Source organism: Pseudonaja textilis, chromosome 3 (assembly GCF_049901715.1).
Source record: "Pseudonaja textilis isolate UNSWEBS1 chromosome 3, rPseTex1.2, whole genome shotgun sequence".
Classification (NCBI taxonomy): domain Eukaryota; kingdom Metazoa; phylum Chordata; class Lepidosauria; order Squamata; family Elapidae; genus Pseudonaja; species Pseudonaja textilis.
The window spans coordinates 178,139,024-178,164,885 of NC_141992.1; the positions used below are offsets into that span (position 1 = coordinate 178,139,024).

The 25,862-nt window shown below is 36.1% G+C and overlaps 1 protein-coding gene across 32 annotated transcripts in view; it reads left to right on the forward strand.

Annotated features, from left to right (window-relative positions):
• The window catches only part of RIMS2 (regulating synaptic membrane exocytosis 2), a 279,536-nt gene that overhangs the window by 194,449 nt on the left and 59,225 nt on the right, over positions 1-25,862 (forward strand). For 23 of the 32 annotated variants that reach the window (XM_087931589.1, XM_087931590.1, XM_087931593.1 and 20 more), the window contains 2 exons: positions 569-658; positions 3,675-3,707. The exons of 5 other annotated variants lie outside the window; for them this stretch is intronic. In XM_087931589.1, the coding sequence (XP_087787715.1) occupies positions 569-658; positions 3,675-3,707 (123 nt within the window). Of the gene's footprint in view, positions 1-568; positions 659-692; positions 2,529-3,674; positions 3,708-25,862 lie in introns of those variants that run through there. 4 more of the 32 variants (XM_087931579.1, XM_087931607.1, XM_087931608.1 and 1 more) reach the window with 4 other exon arrangements.

Consider the following 25,862-nt stretch of genomic DNA (forward strand, 5'->3'; position numbering starts at 1 on the left):
TTATTATATTGTAAAACAATTCTTAATTATTTAAATTATTAACCGACAGTACATTAACTTTATATAATATGTGCCATCTTTTATATTTTATACCTATTTTAAAATCTTTGGTCATGGTGTAAATTAAACTTGTGCTAGGTAAGCTGTTTTAACTGCTAATGAAGTGTATGGATTGTCTACTTTTTATCTTAGCTTCCAATTTCTATTCTTTTCTCTGTTCTCTTTCTTCTGTCAAATTTAAGCTTGCAATTTCTTCTGATCACAGATGTATCAGTGCAGAGTAAACGTGTTTGAATCAATTAATTTGAAAGGCTGATTTTCAAAAATAGTATTGCTTATATCATGTGGTCTAATCATGTACGATATGTGTACAATAATAAATTCCAAGCTAAATGTGCTTAAATCTTTGCAAATCCCATATAATCAATGAATAAAGAATAGAACATAAATTTGATCCTGCCAGTGATTATGTACTATTCAATAATAAAGTGCATCAAATAATGACAGGTATCTTGTAGAAATTGCTTAATCCTTCTGACAAGCTCTGGTTTCTTTTGATTTACGCTAGAAGTTACATGGGAGGACCAGCAGAAAAAGGTGAATGATACAGTAACTGATGAGAAATCATTTCTGACAAAGAAACATCATACCCCGCCAGGTTTGTCAGGGTTTGGAAACCATCTGAAAGCATGATACTATAAAATTGTTGCATTTCATGCTTTTGTAATCAGTGTGTGTGTAATTTTTTTCTAAATTTGTGGTTCATTTGTTTATTTTTTAGTATGTAGATTTAGATTACTCATGTGGCACAGTTTCTTTTTTAGAGTAGCAGAAATTTTGTGTTAGAATGCAGATCAAATAGAACAAGTGCTTGGCATAAATTAGATATTGAGCTCATTCCTTTTGTCATAACATGTGCGCCTGAAAAATCAGAATTCAAATGCGTGGAAGTTTCCTGAATGATCAAAGCCATTTTGGAAGGATTGACTGGTACATTTTCACATTGGGAAAAGGGAATACAGTAAGGTTATTTGACAGAGATAGAAGAAGTCAGTCAGAGTGGTGGATGGGAAAATTAAATGCAAGGGGAGGAATAATTAAGAGAAGATGAAAGAACTAAGTAGATTATGAGATTCATCTAAAAGATTTGTCCTTAACAAGAAAGGAAAATAACAAAGCAAAAAACAATACATTAGAACTTCAAATCCTTAGAAAACTCCCATTGTTGTACTTAAAAGTTGAATTTTGAGTATCCTAGAAGCACATATAAAGAGAGGTACTGATAGAAGCAGTAAGCTATATGTCTTATTTTCCCTGTTATGGAAGTGGATCCTATATTTCTTAATGCATTATGAAGAGACAGTACTTTCTTTCTCTTCCTTCAAATTATATTTTATTGATGAAGAGGAAATTGTTCTTTCCAGAAAGCATTTTCCCTCAATTTCTTGCTTACTTTTTCAGCTCTGGCACTTTGGTGCTCTGGTTCCTCTTCTGTATTTATAACAATGTCTAAAACAGGGTTTTCAAACTTGACAGCTTTAAGACTTGTGGACTTCAACTCCAGAATTCCTCCTCCACTCATGTTAGCTCAGGAATTCTGGGAGTTGAAGTCCACAAGTCTTAAACTTGCCAAGTTTGAAGACCTTTGGTCTAAAACAATGCCTGGAGTTGCTTTTCTTTTAAAAGAAGACTAAATGATTTTTGTATTTCTTTATTCCAGTTATGTTTTTCTATGCATTATTGATGTGTTTTGATAGACGATTAAAAAGAAACACTACATTAAAATATTTTCCTCCTTTGTGGGATGATTATTTCTAGATCTACACTGGGCTGTTTTCTAATGTAAAAATGGATCTTGATATTTTTGTGGTTAATATCCTCTTGAAAAGTTGCAATGACTGAGGATGATTTTAAAGATGGGAGTAGATTCTTTCCCTATGTTTTCTTTATTGTCAGTCTGAATATCTACAAAGGGCTGATCTATAGTATCTGTAAGAATATATATATAACATTCTGTTCATTTGTGACTTAGATGCTCAGAATATTTTTTCCATGGAAGGAATTGTGGTTTCTTTCAGTATAATTTTTATGACTTGTTTTTAAATTTGTATATGTTAACTTCAGTTGCTTGCAGTCAAGTGACTTATAAACTAACTAACTAAATAAATAAATGAGAAGCCAGTTGATTTTTATGAATACCATTTACTAAAGCTTAATTAAGTTCAAATTTTGTACATTTTAATAATATTGAATGAAAAAGATATTGCCTTGTAGTACTGGCAGTAATCCCACTGAACCCAGTGGGGTTCATTAGAAAGGATGCTTTGTCCTAGGTTGAACTTCAAATGGCTCCCAATATATTAAGACTTTTATAAATGCAAGCTTGCATCTTGAACATCATGTTTCTTTGGATGACATACTGGACATGCTTACTTTCTTACTTACCTATTTTTATTTATTCAATTACTTATATATTACCCAATATGCTGAGGCTCTCTAAAATGGATACAATCCATAAAGTTCATAAGGTGAAATAAAATAAAAATACTTATTTTACTTTAATATCTTAATACTTTAAACAGCAGAGACCACAATACAATAGTAAAGTAGCATTTAATGATCAATTGTAACACATAGCATCAATTCATATTTATATGTAATTTATTCTAAGTTACTCTATATATACTAAGGGAAGATGTTTCTTGTATTTTGCAGTATTATAGTGTTTCCTATCACTCAGATTCCTCATGCCAGAAATTACTTTCCTTTAACAGAAAATCTACTCCACCAGTGAAACTTCACTGTTCCCATTGGATATTCAGTTACTTCAGGAAGTGATAGTCTAGATAGGAAAGTTGTGAATTAGAATTGATTCAAAGCTGATGAGTTATGCTAAGAGGTTTGTAGACTCCTATAAAAGAAACTGAAAATATTCCCAGAGAAACAATATTGCTTTTTAAGTACACAGACTTGAAGGATAATTTTTAATGTAATATTTCTGATGGTTATTCTGCTTAAATTTGCTTCTGTTAATTATTTGATCATTAAATGAGATATAAAATACTTGAGTGAGGTACTATAACATTGTGAAATAAGTATTCAGTTGGATGCCATGAGTTCATTATTGACCAACTCAGGTCAAACCAATCACTTTTAATATACCTTATGTTGCAATCTCACACATTTATTTACAAATGTTCATTATAGTGGGCCATTTAGAAAGAATTATTTTTGTTTGTCTTACACCAAAACTAATTTAAAAAATTTGATTGATTAATACAGCAGCATATTGGTTTTCCTCTTTAACTTTATTTCAAAATGTTTAAACTGAATATCCTTGAGCAAAACTAAATTTTCTAGAAAATGCTTCTTGTTTTTTCTAGGCATAGGAAAACATAGAACATAGAATAGAAAGATAGATGAAACATTTTTTTTTAAAAAAAGATCACTAACTTATTTTTCTGATCCTTTTCTGATCCTTTCTTGTTCAAATGGATAAATTACTCCTTTTAGTATTTGCTGTCTTTTCTTTTTCCCATTGACTGACTATGCACTACAGGTTTCTTTCTCAAACAATTGTGGCCCTTTCTCTCAGTGTCAGTTTTTACCTTCTGAGTACATCCACTCACGTCCATCTTCTTTGTGTCTCTGTCCATTGCACGATGTGGTAACAGAAGAAGTGGACTCATCACGGAGAAGAAACCCAGGTCTGTCTCTTCTACTGTTCTATTTTGTTTTTAATTTGTCTGTTGTCTGTCAATACATCTCTCATGTTTCATCTTTCATGGATAGTTACACCTGTATACTTTCTTCTCTCCCTCCCTCCCTAATTTTGTCAATAGTGCATTAAAGCATATAAATTTCGGGCAGATTGGTGACAAATAGAAACAGTCACCATTCCCACCCCTCAAATTTGTATGCTTTAATGTACTGTATAACATAAAAATTTGTATGCTTCAGTATACTATCAAAACGTTATACTTCATCCTACAAATTAATAGTCTTCCATGGGTTAAAATTTCTGAGTATTTAAAAAGATTAGCATTATTATTGAAGCTTTATTGCTGCATTACAGTAATAGAGAATTTAAAAGGTACAATTCAGATATAATGTTTGATTGCATATGTGTGTATGTAAGACTTTGGGCCAGTTGCATTCAGCCCAACTCTCACAGGGGAAATAGGAGGAGTAAGGTTGAAAATGTTGTCCACTTTGAGTTATTTGTAAAAATAATTAAAGCAGGATATAAATTAAATTAAATTTACCTTTTCAAAGTTACCTTACATTTGTCTTTTCAAATGTAACTGAAAGAGGAAAAATGTCAGTAAAGCTAAAATAAGATAATAAGAAGCACTTTACTTCATGTCATTGACAATATAAATGTTTACACTATTTAAGTACAATTGCCAAAGTGTAGGATAGGGACATTGCTTTGCCAAAAGGTTTTACAAGTATTAAAAAAATACCTCTGGTTCAATACTACGTTTTCAAAAAGTAGATCCACTAAACACTGTCCCAAAAGTATTCTAAATTAGTGATAGCAATGTTACTTGTATGACAGACTGCATTTTTTTTCTTCCAATTCCATGCAGAAATCCAGCATCCCTCAAACTGTCCTCTTCCAGAATCTCCCTCCCATATGTATTGGAAAGATACTCCCCCCCGCATTAATGCAAGAAAAAACTTCTTTTTATGGTCTGTCATGCTAGATACATGTTTTCCCCCAACATTGTTAGTGTAAATCTATATACTGTTAACATAGATGGGCTTGGCTATAATAGAATCTAACTAGGACGTGAGGAGAATGAAATTAGCAACAAAAACAATTTATGTTGATAACTGACTTTAAATTATTTATGCCACATTTTCCCTATTAAAATAAATAAATTTAGTCCTAGAGAAGTCTTATGAATGTGAGAAACTCTGTCCAGATTATAGCAGATGGTAGAACACACCTGATCTTAGATGATTACAAAATGTTAAGCAGAATCAGATCTAATGAATAGATGGATGTGAGACCAAAAGGAAATTTCAGGACTATAGAATAAACTGAGAATAAAACAAAATCCAGAAGTTTCCCATATTGTTGCCAATAAATTAATATCAACTCAAGTGAGACCTTATCTTTTTAAGCTGTATCTTACTTAATGTAAAAAGATTCAGAAAAGGATTAGGACTTATCTGATGCAACATCCATACTATTCGAGATTTGTTTTATCTATGATATCATAGTTTCATTGTAGGTTTCCTCTGATAAACAGACTAAACATGTTCCTTTTTCCAATAGCTGGGAAGTCTAACATAATGGTTGTTACACTGGGTTGCCAATGATGAATTGGTATACAGTACATGGAAGTGAATCTGTTAACTGGGGCCTAGCTATATGGATTAGTCATGCCACGTGAACACTCGCAGTGTTTCCCTAAAAACCATAAGTTCAGAGATAAAAATTCCTAAGTTAGACTTTGTTTCATTTATTTAGCTTTATCTTAAAATATTAAGTCAGGTAAAAATAGAACATATATACTCCAAACTTTTGACTAATTAGAAAGTGATATGTCTTAAGCTAAAATGTTCTGCAATTACATTTGCAGTATTATTATTAACTTGATAAGAAAGGCAATCCCCTGTCCAATATTGCTAGAAGATATAGACAAATCTTTGTTTCAATTTCTACAATGCTTGCCTTTTTTAAATATTTCTGTTCTGTTTCATTCACATTTTCCTCATTAAAACTGCATGAAAATTCATTTGGAATTTATATGCAAATACATTGTGGAAACATTTTTCTTCAATCTATGTCATGTACATATTTTCCCTAATTTATAAATTTGAATGTTATATCCATATTTATTTTCTATTTGATCTGAAATTTGCACTGCAATATTTCCAGAAGTTCAAAAGCCAACGGATATTTGTGCTTTGGTTCTTATATTAGTTCAGATTACATCAGTTCATATTAAAATGCCAATATTATTTATTAAAGGTAAAACTGGCTTTTTTTCCAGAGCGTGAAAATAGAACATTGTTTCCTTAATAATCAAAAAGACAAAGCAATAAAATTCATAATTAGCTGATAATATTTATTCTTGACATTACGATAGATTTTTTGGTAAATATTGTCAGAGTACAATGGAAGATTGGGAAGCCCAAAACTATATTATCAAATAGGTGGAAATGGTTTTGAAGGAGTTGAATTTCCAATAGAACACTCAATAATTCTTAGTTCATCAGAATATATAGGGGTAGTACAAAATGAATGGGCGTAGTTTCTGCACATCAACCATAGGTTGGGATAAAGAGTTGGAGTTGGGTGACTTAAGTTTGCTCTGTATACACATGGACAAGAAATTCAGAAGCACAATTGACTTGATTGCTCATGATGAAACCTAGATTTACTGAAAATTACAGAAGAGATGAAAGACTATGAAAGAAGAGCAGACTATTTTTTCATAGCATCAAGAATACATCTTAGAAATGGATATGGAAAAAAGGAAACCAGTGAAGGAAGCTAAGAACAATGTTCTAAGAACATAGAACAATGATGAGAAAAGAATTACAAGTATTATATGAAAAAAAGATTAATTAATTTTTAACAGACTGAATGGAGATTGAATATGAAGAAAAGAGGCAATAGAAACAGTTGAAAGAATGTTATGAAACGACACAGAAGTATATGAAGTTATTCTAATTGCAAGCATTACAATGATAGTGAAAGTATAGAGTGAAGAGGCTGTAGTTGAAGAAAAATGCATATAAAATAGTTGATAAAAATGATAAAAGGTACTATATAAAGTGTATAGGTGGAAAAGGTAATTGCATAAAATGTAGTTCAAAGAGCAAGGAATTGCTAAGATAAAAAGAGGTACAGAAAAAGTTGAAATAAAAATATTTTTGAAGTGGTTGAAAAGAGATAACTGGGAAGCCTTTTGCATAATGAATAAATTTAAAAGTAAAAATGGTAAAATTATTGGATTAAAGCTGAAGTGAGAGAAATCTGGCAGGAATATTTTAGGGATTTGCATGGGAATGATGATAATGTTATGTCAATGACTGTCATTGAAAGGAATATTATAAGTTATAAATTCTTGTATGAATTGTTTAACTGGGGAAAAGCTAAAATATAGCAGTGGTTTGCTTCTGGATTTCTTTAACTTTCCTAAATCCATTACTGTGTATTGGAATAATGTTATTATTATTATTCCATAAATCAAAGGGAAAGATAAATGGCACAGGAATTCATTTATTAAACATGTTGGGGAAGTGTTTCTCAGAATTTTGAAGTTTGGGAATAAATAGAATGCATAGCGAATGTTAACACTGAGCAGGGAATAAGAGAAGTTTGTGTGATGTCTATGTGGTTACTTAACATATTTATAGATAAACAAATTAAAATATAAATGTACATATACTACTGTAGGCAGACAAGATAATGTACAAATTCATGAATGGGTGATTCACTTTTTCTTTTTAATTCTTTTAAGAGATTTGATTTGTATTTATTTTTCACTCACAACTCACTTTTCTGGTCTTCCCTGATAGGCAACAGAGTGGTTGATAGGTACTGTATGTAAGCAACTAGAACAGGGGTATCAAAGTCAAGGCCCCGGGGCTAGATCTGGCCCATGGGGTGCTTAGATATGGCCTGCAGTGCTGTCCTGAAAACATCAAAGGACCGGCCCGCAGTGCCTCTGCAATGAAAATGGAGCTTGGGAGGGCTGTGTGCAGCCCTCCCAAGTTCCGTTTTTGCTGGCAGAGCCTTCAGGCCACCACAGGCAGCCCCAACACAAGTGATGTTGAACTGACCATGCCCACCCTGGCTACACCCACCCCAGACCCCAAGGTCAAACATAGCCCTGATGTGGCCCTCAATGAAATCGAGTTTTACACCCCTGAACTAGAACCTAATGTGAATGACTGAATGGTTAAAGTTCCAAAGAACCGTAATTATTTCTTATATTTTTATTTGAAAAGTAGAGTGGTTGTAAGTGACCATCAGTTCCTTAAATAGTAACTTGGATGTGGAGAAGAAGAAGAACTAGACATTTAAGCTATAGAAATATTGGTGACAATTCTGCTGGCTAAAAACAGGTGGAATGCTCATTGCACAAGTATTGTAAATGCTAAAACTTTCTGTCACCCAGGACATTGGCCAAGGGATATCTTATGTATATAGTAAAGTTTATCAGAAAGCATTCACTACTTCCAAAGTGCTCCTATATCATAACTTCTATAATTTCAGTATACATTTACTGCCAAAATGACTGTTATTAACATTCACGTCTTTATACTTCAGTGTGAATTGGTGTTAATTTTTGTTCAGTTTCTAACCATTTACTAGACTAAAATAAATTAGCCTATTGACGATGATATAATGTTTTTTTGGTAATTCTCTATGGAGTTTATTTTCTATTTGATGATAATTTGCAATGTGAATCCAATATTTTAACCTGCCCAGAGTTTCTGTGAATAGATATAAATTGTCTAATCATTAGGTAATATTCAGTTTTATCCAGTTTTATACATTTTAAAATACTTTTAATTTCATAAATAAATTTATTACAAAATTATATTTTATTTCTACCTTAAAATTACAATGCTATTTTGTACTGACTGTTATACATAGTTCTTACAGTCTTTTCTACCAGATCTTTCTGGTTTTATAGATTTTTAAGAAAAAAAAATGCACTTCTTGTTTTACCTGGGAATATAATAGTCAGCCATCACTATTGAAAACTCTGCATTGGTTTGCGCATTTAACAACCCAGGATTGCATACATCACACTGTAATCTCAGGAAGAAAGTTACATTTCTGTAATTTTGTTTAGTGTTTAATTACATTTTCTTTCCAATACAACAATGTAAATGATCTATTTATGGTACTTTAGCTGTCTGCGTATAAAAAGTACATATGGTATGAAGCAATCAAGACAAGTTGATTGATAACAAAGTATTTTTTAAATCAAACTTGTGCTTCTTTCTTTGAATGTAAGTAATAAAATAATGATGGCAAATCCTTTGGACTCAATGTGTCAAAAATTAGAAAAATGTCTAATTTGATTTTGCTGGCATGTCACACATCCCTGCCCCCCCCCCGCCCCCGAACAAAAGAGAAACTATTCTTTGTTCATTTTTTAAAATGATCTGTTGATAACTTTCTGGGAGAGATCTATTTTTGTTGACAGGCCCCTGCAGCCCACCAAAGGCAGGAGACCTTCATTCTTGAAGTGGCTTTGAAGAATGCTGTTCTCCAGCTTCCGAAAATGGCACAAAAGCATGCTGCTTTTTGTGTTATTTTCAGAAGGTCCTGAAGCTGTGCAGGAGCACACATGGAGATTAAATTATAGAAATTTAAACCATTGGATTCCTTTCACATTATAATACGCTTTATCTTTCACCTCATTAAGATGGAGACTTTTTTGTTTCTTTCTCCCTTTAATTCTGACCTGATGGATTGTCTACTCATTTTCCAGAAAACTGTGTCTGTGTCTGTCAATGTTTTCCCATCTTTTTCCTGAATCTTTATCAAACATACTGTGAACATACTGTTGGAGAACTAGAAACAAAACTGTCCATTTTCCAGCTGATCAGGGAAGATGAAGAATTCTTAAACTGGACTCAAGAAGCATTTGGAGAATATCAAAATTACCAAAAGACCTCTGAAAACATGTTATAAAATCAACTGGAGGGAGCAGAGCAATGGGAAAATGTGTCATAAAGGCAAAATTTATCAAAATTCATTATCGAAAAGAGCTGCAGAATAGATTCCAGGGCATCATTTATAAACTTTTAAATTCCTGATGAAAAGCAGCTTCACAGATTAGGGAAGAAGACTTACAAGTTCTGCAGAGGGAAAGATTTCTTCCTTTGTCGTGAAGAAAAGGAATTAATAATGATTGGAAACTCTTACTAAGAAAGACAAATTTGAAGACAATTCAAGGGACTATGAGGCTCTAAGAATCTGGAGGCTCTGGGATGTTTTCTTCACTAATTGCTTTTTGCCAACAATATGGCCCAGCAGGAGAAAGAAAGAATACAGGAAATATCTATTGACTACACACACAATGTCAACAAGAATGGTGCTTTGGATTCTTTAAGAATAAGATGTAAGATTCCCGGCAAGACATAGATTGAACCTCAGAAGAAATGAAGGGAGCCTGCAAGGAAGAATTTATGCTGTAAAAAAACACACACTTCAAGACATATGCACATTTTGGGAGCATGCATATGTTGGTTCCATTTAAATATTTCATCAGATTGATAAATTAATGGCTATTTTTTTTCTGGAAGGAACAGAGAGCCAGAATTTCTTAACTCTTTCACTTAAGATTCTGGAGATTTTAAACAAATATTGTGCTTATTTGTTAACCTGGATCACATATTCTGATGGAAATAATATTACATGCATATAATTGTGGGTTCAGTTTCAAAGTTGTTATTTAGTATTCTTGCAATCTTGATAAGTACTGGGTACTAATTAGAATAGGGATTTGGTTACTTTTTAGCATTATTTGAAAATGACTTGTAAAATCTGGGTTTTTTGGGGGCTCGTGGAATGTGGATTCAGAATGGAATTACTATCTCTAATGAATTATTAAGTAACAATACATTTAAGACACCTGCAATTTCACAAAAGGAATATAATTGACATAGGAAGGCTAAATGTCAATAAATAGATGAGATCACCTCCAAGGTCTCTTCCAACTCTTGTTATTCTATGATTTTAGTGTCTACATTGTTTGTGCCTAATGTCCTTGCAATCTCAGTTACACCCCCATTTTAAAAGTTATTAATGACTTTTATGGAAACTAAACAATTTATTATTATCCAGAAATTAAGATTTAATAAATACATTTGGGTCACATTCATTCAATTTGCAATACAAAGAGTACTTGCTAAGGAAGAACAATCATTCACTGTTATGATGAAAAGATGACTTTGTGACCAGTGGTCATATTTAAAATCTTCATGGTACTGTAAAACAAAGAAAAGTGAAGTAATATTGTAAGCACAGTCAAATTCATGATTTTTTACTTAATGACTGCTTCATTTAATGACTGAGTTGCCCATCCTAATTGTGGGTTTCTATTGGACCTCTCAGTGTATCATTAAATAAAATTGGTTTTTAACTAGAGGTGTAATAAATAAATTAGTATATACAGTAGTATATATGCTATGCAGTGGTTTGGCATTGCTGGCTGATTCCATGTTAGATATTATTGTTATGGTGAACCAGATTCTTCAAAAAGTTAAAGACTACATATGTCAGTATTTGATTAAAATCTATCGATCCATCCATCCATCCATCCATCCATCCATCTGTCTGTCTGTCTATCTGATCTAATTAATTTATATAGCTACCCATCTTTCAGACAACTTAGGACATCTCCAAGAAAGTCATGGATATCAATAAAATATTTCACCTCATGAAAAACATCAGATAGATTGTGTTTGGAATGTGGCAAAAATGATGACTCATGGAAAATGTTATATCCCCTGATATTAAATGTTGGCTTAATGAAATTAAGTCAGTTCTCCTCTTTTGAATTACTTTTGTATTACTTCTATTTCTTCTCTTTCTTTTTGCCAAGAACTGATGGATGCCATGATCTTAGTTTTTTAAGAAGTTTCAAGCCAACTTTTGCGCTCTCCTCTTTTTAGTTCCTCTTCATTTTCTGCCATTAGAGTGGTATTGTTTGCATCTCTATGGTTGTTGATATTTCTCCCAGCAACATTAATTCTGGCTTATGATTCATACAGCCTGGCATTTCATATCATCTAATCTGTATATAAATTAAATAATGAGACTGAAAATATGCAGCCTTCTTGTACTAGTTTTCCTATTTCGAACCAATCAATTGTTCCATGTCTGGTTCTAATTGTTGTGTCTTGACCTGCACACAGGTTTCTCAGGAGACAGGTAAGGTAGTCTGCTATTCTCATCTCTTTAAGAACTTGCTGCAGTTTGTTGTGATCTACACAACCAAAGACTTTAGCATAGTCAATGAAGCAGAAGTAGATATTTTTCTGGAATTCCCTTGCTTTCTCCACAATCCAGTGAATGATGGCAATTTGATCTCTAGTTCCTTAGCCTCTTTGAAATCCAGCTTGTATTACTGATAGTTCTTAATTCAGATATTGCTGAAGCCCAGCTTGTAGGACTTTGAGTATGACTTGGTAGCATTTGAAATGAGTGCAATTGTACAGTAACTTGAACATTCTTTGACATTCCCCTTCTTTGGGATTGGAACGTAAACTGTCTTTTTGCAATCCTGTTGAGTTTTTAAAATTTTCTGTTATATTGAGTGCAATACTTTAACAGCATCATCTTTGTTGCTGATAATGCTGTCTAAGGTCCACGACTGTGCATTCCAGGATGTCTAGCTAGAGGTCAGCAATTACAGCATCATTGTTATCAGGGACATTAAGACCTTTCTGGTACAGTTCTGAGTATTCTTGCCACCTCTTCTTAATATCTTCTTCTGGTAGGTCTCTACCATTTTTGTCCTTTATTGTGCCTATCTTTCAATGAAACATTTCCTTAATATCTCCAATCTTTTTTGAAGAAATATCTAATCATTCCCATTCTATTGTTTTCCTGTTTTTCTTTGCATTGTTTATTTAAGATGGTGTTCTTATCTCTCCTTGCTATTCTCCGGAAATATGCATTCAGCTGGGTATATCTTTCTCTTTCTCCTTTGCCCTTTATTTTCCTTCCATAGTTCTTCAGGCACGTTGTCTACCAGTCATGCAAATAACCAGGCCCTGTGTCATATAGGGCTTCAAAGAGAATAAATATCATCTAGTGTAGCTTGCCCAATAAAGGTGTAACATGTCAAAGCAATGGGCACCACTGTGCAGTTGTATTGTGGTCCAGTAGTAATTTCCGAGTGGTTTTCAAGGGCAGCCTCATGTAAAGTGCATTGCAATAATCTAACTGGAGGGTGACTAAGGCATGAGTGACTGTGAGCAAGGCTGCCTGATCCAGGAAAGGGTGAAACTATGGTGCAACCCTTCCCCAACCATGGCTGTCATCTGCTCATCAAACAGGAGACATAAGTCCAAGAGGACCCCAAATTGCACCCCAACTCACTCCAGGGGCATGCAAACACAAGAAGTCACCAGACTATAGAGAGAGGAGAGAATAACCCAAAGTCCCTTCATATTGCCAGGATTCAGCATTATCAGTTTATTCCCTCCACACTCTTACAGCCTCCAGGCACTCACATAGCACTGCAATAGCATCACTTGTCAAGTCAGGGTTAGAGATGTATAGTTGGCATCATCAGTATAGTGATGACACTGTAGCTATGCCACAAGATGACATCAACCAACTGTTTCATGTAGATGTTAAAAAGAAGAAGGGAGAGACCTCAGCCCAGCCCATACTGCAACTCTTAACACTAAAACCAGCCACTGAGAAACACAAAATGGTGCCTACCACTCCCAGCCTCCAGAAGGTAACATAATCAATGGCTTTGAAAACCACCAAAAGATCTAGGAGATCCAGAACAGTTGCATCACTGTATCCCAGGATCACCAAAGGTCATCAGCAATCACAACCAATGCCATCTCAGTGCTATACCCTGGCCTGAACCAAACTGGAAAGGGTTCAGATAATTTGCTTCATCCAGGGCCCTCTCTAGCTGCATGCCTATCACCCTTTTAACAACCTTCCTCCAGAAAGGGAAATTGGAGTCTGGATAAAATTTATCTAACCACTGGGTCCAAGGATGGCCTCCTGAAAAGAGGGTGCACCATTTCTTCCTCCAAGACAGACAGTAGCACCCCCTATTAACTAGCCATATGCCACCTCCCAGTAGGGGAGAGTCTAGAACACTGATGGCTGAGCTCATAGCTACAAATATTCTCTTGATTTCCTTGAGATCAATTGGGTTGAATTCCTGCCAGATGAAAAGGCCCAGACATGCCTCGGTCATTTCTGCCCAGCTAGTATCCAACTCAGAGAAAACTCAAAAAACTTCATCTGTCAGGTACTGAAAATATTCCTTGCAGTAGCCCTGAAGGTGCTTGGTCTTTCTCTAGAAGGGGCCTGATTACCTAAAACTGCTGCTAAATCCTGAGAAATAATTATGGAGGAGTTGGAGAAATAATTATGCTTCACCACCCTTATCCCCACAAATAGTCCTAGTATAAGTTGTTACCTGTGCTTGGTTGGCTTCATGCTCTGTCCTACTCCTACCACTTTGTGTGTTGAGTTTCTACATTGTGGACCTTCTCAGTAAACCAAGATGCTTAGTGAGATCTGTATACACAGAGAATCCACACAGGCACAAGTTCAGTATCCCTGTCGCCTTCTAATTCCAAGTGAGATGAAAGGCTTATGCTGAATTGTCTGCCATAATTTCAGGAGAAAGCTCTGCAACTGCACTGTGGCAGGCTGTTGTAATAGACTCCATCTCCCTGCATTGAGTGGCAGCTGCTAAGAACTCTAGAACCAACAGGGAGTTGGTAGGATACTGATATTAACTTCCCCTCAAAATAGATTGTAACACCACTGTCCCAAGGTAAACACCAGATCCAGTGTATCAGATCATGAATAAGTTGAACCAACACCACGATTGTCATAGTGACCATGAACTCCTGTGCTGCCTTAAGCCGTGGGCCCAGAAATGGCAGATTGAAATCCCCCAGAAGTAGGAGGCTGGGAAACAACTTCCAGCTCCATCACCAGGTCCAGGAACTCAGGTAGGAATGCAGTTACACTGCAGGAAGAAGATAAATCAACAGCCATCCCTACTGATCCCTATGGCTCAGCATCATAAAGAGGGTTTCATATCTGATGATGCCTGTGGCAAGACCCCTGGAAGCCACAAGAATTAGAAATAACACCCATCACACCTTCACTTCTACCCTGATGTCATGGCTTATGTCACATTTGAAATCCAGAAAGCCTATTGCAGAGAGGGGTGCCTAATCAGGTCTTGATAATACAAGTCAAGTTGGCTCTTATCTACAGTCAAATTGTAGATGAGGTACAAGTTGACCTGGCATTAAGCAGCACGGCTGGAGATCACATATTAAACCATCAAAGCACTTTTGCAAAAATGTAATTAAATGTTTTTCCATCACAAGTCCTTAAGAAACATTCCTTGGTTTACCTTTTGAACAAAGAACCTGTCTTTGTAATTGAAATAGAGTTGGTGGCATGCATACTTTTGATTTATGGATTGCAACTGATCTGAGACAAAATCTTTATTTTATCTTTACTAATTTTCAGCCAGGCTGTTTAAACCATGTACATACAAATTTTCTGTAACTTTAGGCCCAGTGTGAATCTGGTGGTAGCCAAATTTTTGGCTGCTATAATTAGATGTAGGAAGAAATTTCTTGAATGATTTGTTTTCCATGAAATGTCAACATACACATAAAAACTATATACCTTTTCTTTCTTTGCTGCTATGCTTGTCCTTGCGTCCTCTGACTGTAATAAAACTTTTCATTCATTCTAGAACCATGTAATTCTAAAAAGAACCAGAGGAAGAGTGCTAGCTTCTTTTATTTGGTCCAATGATGATTTATTATTTTTAGCCAGTCCTTTTCTTCTTCTTCTTTTAAATGTACAGTTCATAATATCAATTTGTTACTAGTCTGAGAAGCAATGTGATACAGGAGAATATCATGGAGAGAATGCTTAGAAAACCCTAATTACAAATATTGTGAAATGCTTTCAATTCCCCTAGAAGTAGCTTTATGATTGAATAGTAGCAGATCAAGTACTGCATTCTACTCAGGTTGTGTCTGGGTGTTTCGTCCTGGGGTGGGCAAGCTTCTGCCTTAGTGTATTATTGGATACGCATGTATGTTTTGTTGGTTGAAAAATAATCCTGATATTTTTCCAACGTATGGAATAACAACATCACTTTGTTGTTCTCTGCTTTGTATATTATGGAGGAACTCCTGCTAGGTCTTTTTATGGATTTGATAAAAACCCAGTTGTGATAGCCACAAGTTCTGTGGGCTTCCTTGATTGATGTGTTTTAGTTCTTTTTCTTTTCCCTCTTTTCTGGTAGACAATTCTTCAACCTGGTGATGGAGGGCTCTGATAGCTCCCATTTTGTTGTCCAGTGGGTGGTGAGAATCAAAATGTAAATGTAAAGTGTAAATGCAAATGTGAGAGAGTAGTGAACATTTCTTTCAGATTCTAAGATACCTTGGTGATATCCCTGAAAAGCCATCTCCTAATCTACCATGACAGATAGTTAAGCTGGAACATCCATTTTATATAAGCAGCATTGAAAAGATTGGATAACTTTGCTCCTTTTATTATTTTAGCCAATTTTGTTTTAGTTAAGATATATGTGATCATTATTAATCCACACCGAGTATGCATGGGTGAAGGGATTATAGTTAGCTTTGCTTCTTGGTGATTAAAAATCACCAAGATAAAAAATAAGTTATTGTGCACAGCAACTCATGTTGTGGTCATCTCCCAGAAGGATTACTGCAATACGGTCTGCACGAGGCTATTCTTGAACAGTATTTGGAAGCTGCAACTGGACATTTTTGGAGACCTCTTGGGTGGTACATGTGTGACACTGACTGTCATTTTTCTTTTGGGTGCAATTCAAAGTGTTGGTCATTATTTTTAAAGTCCTTTATGGCATGAGTCTAGGCTATGTGAGGAACCATCTCATGCCAATGGGACAAATCGGCCCCATTCATTTCAGTGGAAAGGGATTGCTTGAGGTCCCATCAGCCAAAGAATTTCAGCTGGCAGGGTCCAGGAGAAGAGCCTTTTCTGCTTTGGCCCTTGCCCTCTGGAATATTCTCCCATTGAAGGTGAGGTTCCCCCCCGCCCATACTTCTGGCCTTCCAGATGAGCTTAAAAACTTGACCCTGCCACTGGCCTGGGGCCTGCTACCTGAGGGTGGCTGATGTGGTAAAAAAGATTCTCAACCCCATCATCTTGCTTTTTAGTTTGTATCTATTCTATTATTATTATTATGCTATTCAATTTTTCTAATTTTAATTTTTTTAATTCTGTATTATATTGTAAGCCAACAGAAAGTCGCTATATTAGTGAGATAGGTAGCCTAGAAATTTAATAGATAAAATTAAAAAAAAATGAATAATAGAAAATTGCCAAAGGATATTCTAAGTCTGTTCTTTTTATGTGTGAATAACAACACAAGATTTCCTTCTTTCTTGTGTCCTTGAGGCTCTGAAGGGGTTTTTTGGGATGAACTTTTTAGTCCAGGAATGGCCATTACTGAGGTAAACTTAAGCTTATTAGTGTATATATCACTATTGAGACAAAATTAATCCCTACTTTTCTAATTGTAAAATCCAGTTGTTACTGATATCTTTTGTCATGGTTCTGTCAGATCCTGGGTTGAAGGAGGAAGAGTTGATACTGGGACCAACTGACGGGAATGACACACTTCCCTTGGAATGAGCAGAGAGTCTAGGGGCAAAGGGCAAGACAATCCCAAGGGCATCTGGCAGTGGAAGGTGGGCAACCGACCAGAGAGACACCTGAAGTAGCAAATCAGTTGCAGAGGGACAGTGGAGATTATACTACTGACAAGGAACAGTTGTCTACCCTGCCCAGTGACATGCAGAGCAGAGTGGAGGGAGGCACAGACGAAGTTGGTGAGGTTGCTCACGAGGGAGCAGCCCCATCCTTCTTCACAAGGAAGACCTGGGAAAGGGTGATTTAACCAGACATTAGGGGAAAATCTGTCAGGAATACCTACTGTTTTCTTTGATGCATACCTTCCCGGCTTTCATGAATACTGCCTTGTGAATCATGTTTCATCATGTTTCTTGGCTCTGAACTTTGGACTTCATTTGTAGACTTTATTTTTTAAAAATTTTTATTTATTTTGATTTGTCAATCGCTTACAAGATAATACCGTGTTTCTCCAACAATACAGCCTCCACCAATAGGAAGGCCCAGCATGATTTCTAGGCATGAGGTGAAATTAATCCCCACCCCCCAAATTTAGGCCTATTTAAACCATGCGTTTCCCCGCCATTTCTCACATCGTTCATTAGAACTACACGAGGTGAAGAGAAATGGGGGGGAAGGGTGGGGGGATGGGGAGAAAACTTGCCTTTAGGAGTGCCCTGCAGGTAGCCTAGGCTAGAACACCCCGATAGCAGATAGAAGCTCCCTGAAGGCAGAGTCCCCAGCTGCTTCAGGGCGTGGTGTGGCCACCCGTGTCCCCTCGCCTTTAGGCAGTCTCTTTTGGGTGATGGAAGCTCCTCAAGTGCAGTCACCAGCCACTTCGATCGGCTGGTAGGAGCGGCCTTGAGGGGAGGGGAGTGTGTGTGTGCACTCACCCCAAGGCCGCTTCTACCGGCTGATCGAAGTGGCTGGTGACTGCATTTGGGAAGCTTCCATCACCCGAAAGAGACTGCCTAAAGGTGAGGGGACACAGGCAGCCACACCTCACCCCGAAGCAGCTGAGGACTCTGCCTTCGGGGAGCTTTCATCTGCGGATAGAAGCAGCCTCGTGGCAAAGGGAGTGTGTGTGTATGCTTGCCCTGTGGCTGCTTCTACCAGCCACTTGAAGTGGCTGGTGACTGCACTTGGGGAGCTTCCATCACCCGAAAGAGACTACCTAAAGGTGAGGGGACACGGGCAGCCACACCACACCCTGAAGTGGCTAGGGACTCTGACTTCAAGGGAGCTTTCGTCTGCCGATAGAAGCGGCCTCGCGGCAAGGGGAGTGTGTGTTTGCGCTCGCCCTGAGGCCGCTTCTTCCGGCTGATCAAAGTGGCTGTTGACTGTATTTGGGGAGCTTCCATTGCCCAAAAGAGACTGCCTAAAGGTGAGGGGACATGGGCAGCCATGCCACGCCGTGAAGCAGCTGGGGACTCTGCCTTTGGGGAGCTTTTGTCAGCCCATAGAAGTGGCCTTGCAACAAGGTACGTGCATATGGGCTGCTCTAGGTGGGGGAGGAAATTAAGTCACCCTCGAAAAGACGGGCTAGCCAATTTTTCAGGGGTCAAAAAAAAAATAAGGCCCGGCCTTATTTTGTGAGAAACACGGTAGGTATAAGCATATACATAGTTATGAATTCATGAAATTGGTACATATAAGAAAAATAAAAGAAACAGTAGGACAGGAACAATAGGCACGTTGGTGCGCTTATGCACACCCCCTACAGACCTCTTAGGAGAGGGGTGAGGTCAATAGTAGACAGTCTAAGGTTAAAGATTTTGGGGTTTGGAGAAGAAACCACAGAGTCAGGTAGAGTATTCCAGACATTGACCACTCTGTTGCTGAAGTTGTATTTCCTGCAATCAAGTTTGGTGAGGTTAACTTTGAGTTTGTATCTATTGTGTACTCTTGTATTGTATTGTTATGGTTGTATTGTATTGTTATGGTTGAAGCTGAAGTATTCATTGACAGGTAATGATCATTGCAATGTATGATTTTATATACCATACTTACAAACCAAAGACAGCGTAATTCAAGGTTTTCTAGGTCTAGAATTTTGAGTCTGGTGGCATAAGGTATTCTACAATGGGTAGAGGAGTGGAGAACTCTTCTTGTGAAATATTTCTGGACTTTCTCAACTGTGCTAATATCAGATACGTAATGTGGGTTCCAGACTGATGAGCTGTATTCAAGTATTGGTCTAGCAAATGTTTTGTATGCTCTAGTTAGTAGTGTGATATTACCAGAGAAAAAGCTACGTAGGATTAGGTTAACAACTCTTAATGCATTTTTGGCTATGTAGTTACAGTGGGCTCTAGCACTTAGATCATTAGAGATGAGTATTCCAAGGTCCTTTACAGAGCTTGGATCATCAACAGAGCTTGGATCATCAACAAGGTCGTGACTATTCAGCTTGTATTTTATTTTCTGATTTTTTTTGCCAATATGTAAGACTGAGCATTTATTTGTTGAGATTTGAAGTTGCCATTTGTTTGACCATTCTGATACATAGTCAAGATCTTTTTGAAGGGTAGCAGTATTGTCTGTGATATTGAACAGCTTTACATCATCAGCGAAAAGAATGCAGTTGCTCTTAATATGATCACAGAGGTCATTTATGTAGAATATGAAGAGGGTTGGTCCTAGAACACTGCCTTGGGGGTCACCACTATTGACAGGTACAGAATTTAATATCCCAATTTTGACCATTTGTTGTCTGTTTGACAGGAATGCTTCTATCCAGTTATGCAGTTGTCCAGAGATACCATAAGATTTTAGTTTTAGGAGTAGTTTGTCGTGTACCACTGAATCAAAGTCTTTACAAAAGTCTATGTAGATTGCGTCTATTGCTTTGCCCTGATCGAGTTGTGTAGTCCATATGTTTTTGCAGTGTAAGAGTTGCAGATTACAGGATAGTTTTTTCCTGAAACCAAATTGTTTATTGGAGAGTAGGTTGTTTGTCTCTAAGTGAAGGATAATGGATCGGTTAATAATTGATTCCATGACTTTACAAGTGATGCAGCATAAGGAGATTGGTCTGTAATTTTCAACTAGGCTGGGGTCTCCCTTTTTGAAGATGGGGATGAGCGTGGCTTGTGACCATGGGTTAGGCAAGGAGCTGGTCCTGAAAGATTTTTCAAAGGTTATGCTTAGAGGTTCTGCTATGGCAGTGGATAGCTTTTTTAAGAAGTAGGCATATATTTCATCCGGTCCAATAGATAGAGATGGTTTTAGATTGCATAGTGCTTTTTCAACATTGTCTTCTGTAAAATCAACATGTGTTAGATCATTGTAGTTTTCTGTGGTTCAACTAGGAAATACTGGGCATGATCCATTGCTGTTTACAAATACTGAGCCAAAGAATGTGTTAAAGATGTTGGGTTTAATGGTGTCGTCGTTGCAGTCTTTACCATTAGGACTTGGCTCTTTGACTTCAGACTCTTAGACCATGTTTTAGTTTTTGGAACCCTGGACTGGTGTTACAGACTTGGTACTTGGAGATATTGTGGCTTCCCTCTTGGCTTCTGGGTGTGTGTGTGTATGTGTGTCAGCCATGGAACTAGGAAATTCAGACTGAAGGAAAACTGAGGGCTGGGGCAGAGTTTCACTGGCAGCATTGATGGGTCATTTGGTGTGTAATAAGCAGACTCTACTTAATCTCTGCCTTGCCAGTGTGACATGGGTCAGAACACATCGTTCCTTCCTAATACAGTATGTAGTTCTGGGTAGTTTTTGTGTTAACAATACAAGTTTGTGAATACATCTAATCTGTCATTAGATTTTGCTTTTTAAGAAGTATTCTGGCAGTTACCTCAATTAAATCATGAGTCTCAAGCCAAACTTTCAAAATTTCAAAAGGATTTATTGGGAATTAACATGCCCGTCACTGCCTGGATGTAGCCGACTCTGAGACACATAATTCATTGTCACCCTTGACTCTGGTTTCCCCCCACCCCCTGGGTGTATCATAATTCATATACTCCAATAAGGCACACCCATCGATTCCCAAGCTGCCCCACTTCTCTTTCAAACCCCTCTCCCTCTCCCTTTCTGTTGGCAACTCTAAAAAGACCATAGGAATATTTTATGAGTTGACAGTGAGTTTACTAGGAATTTCTTGGAATTCCTGTGCCTATGCTGTCATGAAAGCAGCTTTTATGTCTATGTTGCCTCTAAAGTTAAGTTTGTCACCACTTTTTTCCTTTGAATGGGTAGTATTACTTTGTGTTGTTATCTTTCTGAAAAGATAGCTATAATTAATAATACCTTATGCATATCTCTATTTGAACTAATGTTTTAGATACCAATGTTACTTTTTGTCCAGTGTTCAATAATTGTACTAATGACTAGCTGTGAATCTCTTTATTGGGTAGCATTTTTTGATTAAATTAATTGGACATATACATAGGATGAAAAAAAATTACAGGGAATGTGGCACCATAGAAATATGTATTAATAAGTATTAATAAATACTTCATTTATAGTGGTAAGTGGGTTAGCCTTAATATATGGATCTTAATATTTTCCTAAGGGCTGATAACATACTTGCATTCACATTAAATAAATTTAAGTTATCTACTTGTATCCATAGAGAAACTGATGGATATTAAAGGATTTATTTGAACCATATAATTTTTTAACTTGAATTAATGCCTATAGGTTTGGCATTATGGCAGTATCTTGACCTGTCAGGAATATGTGGCATTAATCTGGAAATGTTTGTATTAGTCAGGATGGGTGAGCCCCTTATTTTAGTAACAGAACAACTTGAAACTATCATTTAATTCTCCACTGAATTAGAGTAGGTATGCTGATGTCCTATATTTTACATCTCATATTGTTTGCATCATACAGAAATTCAAAATGTGGGCCAAAAATCCATGTGCCACATGAGATTCTGGCCAGAGACTAGTTTACTGGAATATAGTTGGGGTTCTTCTACACACCCACTCACACGTGTGCACACATATACCTCCCCTGACACACAGAGAGAGAGACAAATACAGAGACAGAGTCAGATACTCACATACTGATAGATTACTTGATTGATTCATTATGTGCCCTCAAGTCAGCATTGACTCCTAGCAACTACATATGTAGATTTTGTCCATGATGATCTGTCCGAACCTTCCAACTATGCATTCATCACATCTGCATCCATCCTCCTTGCTGGTTGTACTATTCTCTTTCCTGCTACCTCTTTCAGCATTAGAGCCTTCAATAGGAAGCTAGCACTCACACAGTGTGTCCAAAGTAGGATAATTTGAGCCTGTCATGAAAACTCTGGGTTGATTTGTTTGATAATCCATTTGTTTGCTACCCAACTAATTACTGCAATGTCACTGCTGTCTAGGCAGTTGTATTTAACCAATAATCTATTCTTTTCATTCAACAATTTGTTAAGTCTTCCAAAGGACTGTCTTTCATTTAGCTAGTTCCTAATAAGCCAGTATTCAGGACATTCTGACTCAAAGCAAAGCTTTGTTACAAATTAGTTATTTGCTTAACTTACCATTGAGAAGACTTTTGAATTAGGTCCCACCTTTGTTTTTATTTGCCAATTGCTTACAAGATAATAGGTATAAGTAAAAACATAGTTATGAATACATGGATACATATAAGAAAAATAAAATAATATAAAAGAAACAATAGGACAGGGATGGTAGGCACCCTGGTGCGCTTATGCACGTCTCCTACAGACCTCTTAGGAATGGGGTGAGGTCAATAGTAGACAGTCTAAGGTTAAAGTTTTTGGGGTTTGGGGAAGAAAGCATAGAGTCAGGTAGAGTATTCCAGACATTGACCACCCTGTTACTGAAGTCGTATTTCCTGCAATCAAGTTTGGTGCAAATAACTTTGAGTTTGTATCTATTGTGTGCTCTTGTGTTGTTATGGTTGAAGCTGAAGTATTCATTGACAGGTAAGTCATTGCAATGTATGATTTTATATACCATACTTAGATTACACCGAAGACGGTGTAATTCAAGGTTTTCTAGGTCTAGAACTGAAGGCGGTGTAGTTCTAGGTTTTCTGGGTCTAGAATTTCAAGTCTGGTGGCATAAGGTGTTCTGCAACGAGTAGAGCAGTGGAGAATTTTTCTTGTGAAATATTTCTGGACTTTTTCAACTGTGCTAATATCAGATACGTAATGTGGGTTCCAGACTGATGAGCTGTATTCGAGTATTGGTCTAGCAAATGTTTTATATGCTCTAGTTATTAGTGTAATATTACCAGAGAAAAAGCTACATAAGATTAGCTTAACAAGGTCTTGACTATTCAGCTTGTATTTTATTTTCTGATTTTTTTTGCCAATATGTAGGACAGAGCATTTATTTGTTGAGATTTGAAGTTGCCATTTGTTTGACCATTCTGATACATAGTCAAGGTCTTTTTGAAGGGTAGCACTATTGTCTGTGATATTGAATAGTTTTACATCATCAGTGAAGAGAATGCAATTGCTTTTAATATGATCACAGAGGTCATTTATGTAGAGTATGAAGAGAGTTGGTCCTAGAACCCTGCCTTGGGGGACACCACTGTTGACAGGTACAGAATTTGATAGGACGCTCCCAATTTTGACCATTTGTTGTCCATTTGACAAGAATGCTTCTATCCAGTTATGCAGTTGTCCAGAGATACCATAAGATTAGCCATGACAGCCAACTGGTTGAACTTGAACCAGTCACTCTCTCAGCCCAACCCATCTCACAGGGTTATTATTGGAAAATAGGAGGAGATAGATATTTTGGATATGTACTCTGGCTTGAGTTAGTTGTAATAATAATAAAGGCAGAATATAGATAAAATAAAATGAAATAAGACAAAATAAGATAAGATAAAGAAAAATACTCTAGTAAGTTCCCATACAGTGTAACTGGGATCCTTATAACAGTGAAAACATAGTGACACAAAACATAAATGAAACATTTAAGGTCACATGATTGATTTGTTTATTTTCATTTTGTTTTGTTTATATTTACAGCATTTAAATACTACAGATTTTAACAATATTGTATATGGAGTTATAGATAGCATCCCCATTTGCTAATGATGCCAATTATTTACAGTAATTAAAACAAAGATATAACAAATTCTGCCAAAATAATTTGCCTAGATTATAGGAGTGAATTTAAAATGACTCATTGTAAGTAAGTTCCTAAAGATATGCACCAAGGGGCATGGGAGGAGAAATCAACTTAATTTCTATAAAACAATAGTAATTCATCTCTAAAGATTAAGAAAGTTATCACTTGATACACTGTGATCCTTACAAGTTTATGTGATAATAAATAAATTAATACCCAAGGTGCCATTAAATGCTGTTATTGGTTTTGATACCGTTGCCCTTCTAAAATAATTGTTCTATAAGCACTGGTGAGTTTGAATTAGTGATGATACACAAGAAAGCTCATCTATCATTTAACTGATGAAGTTTAATGAAGTAATGGTTTTATTAAATTTCCTTAAAACAGGAAAATATGGGAGTTTATTAAAGGAAGGATAAAAACTGCTAATATTCTAATGCCTTTTTACAAATCTGATATGATCAAATTTATACTATAATATACCTTGAAAAAGTGTATTGTATAAGTAGAAAAGAGAAAGAGAAAGGCAGCCAGTGTTCAACTAGTACAAGAACTGGGTAAATCATTTGTGATCTCTAAAAACCATAATGTCACTGTTTTAACTATCTGTATGTAATATCATGAAAGACGTTTTCCAATGTTTATTCTAGTCTCAGAAAAAAATTCAGTTATATTCAGTTTATATCTTACAATCATATAATTCACCTCTAAAAGTTAATGTTACACCTGAAAACTTTGTCCTCATTCTGTTGTCCTGTTTATTAATTTATGCACATGTATTTATTTAAATATTGTGCTGAGCTCAGTTGTGATTGATATGCAAATTACATGTGCAGTTCTCTTAATTACAATTACTGAATACTGGGTGTAGTTCAGCGTTTCCTACATTTGTTTAATGGTTTAGAAAAAAGGAGTCTATTTTGAAAAATGCCCTCATCTGTTTGTTCTCTCTTGCTTCTCACAGATTTCAGTTTTGATGTTGTTTATAGTGTTTACAAAGCCTGTTGTGGTTTTGTTGCTCCATGCTACCACAGAGTAGAAGTTATAGCCAATACTGTACTATGTAGTGTTGTTCCTTTAATCTAGACTAACACTAGCTCATTGTATGATATGGCTAATGTAGCCATTTTGTTGGCATCTTTTGATAGCATTTCCTTCAAAATATTATCTTACGCCTGTTTTTGTTTGACATTTTATCCCAAATATTATAAGCCGAAGGGGGACAGTAAAGAAATTTTCTGCTTAGAGGTTTCCTCTTTAAAGTAGTCATCCTAGAAAATTAAAGTCAATCTGTTTTTCAAGATTTGCAAATGGTACATGTATAATTCATGATATACTAGCCTGTTCCAAATCAGGAACTGGCA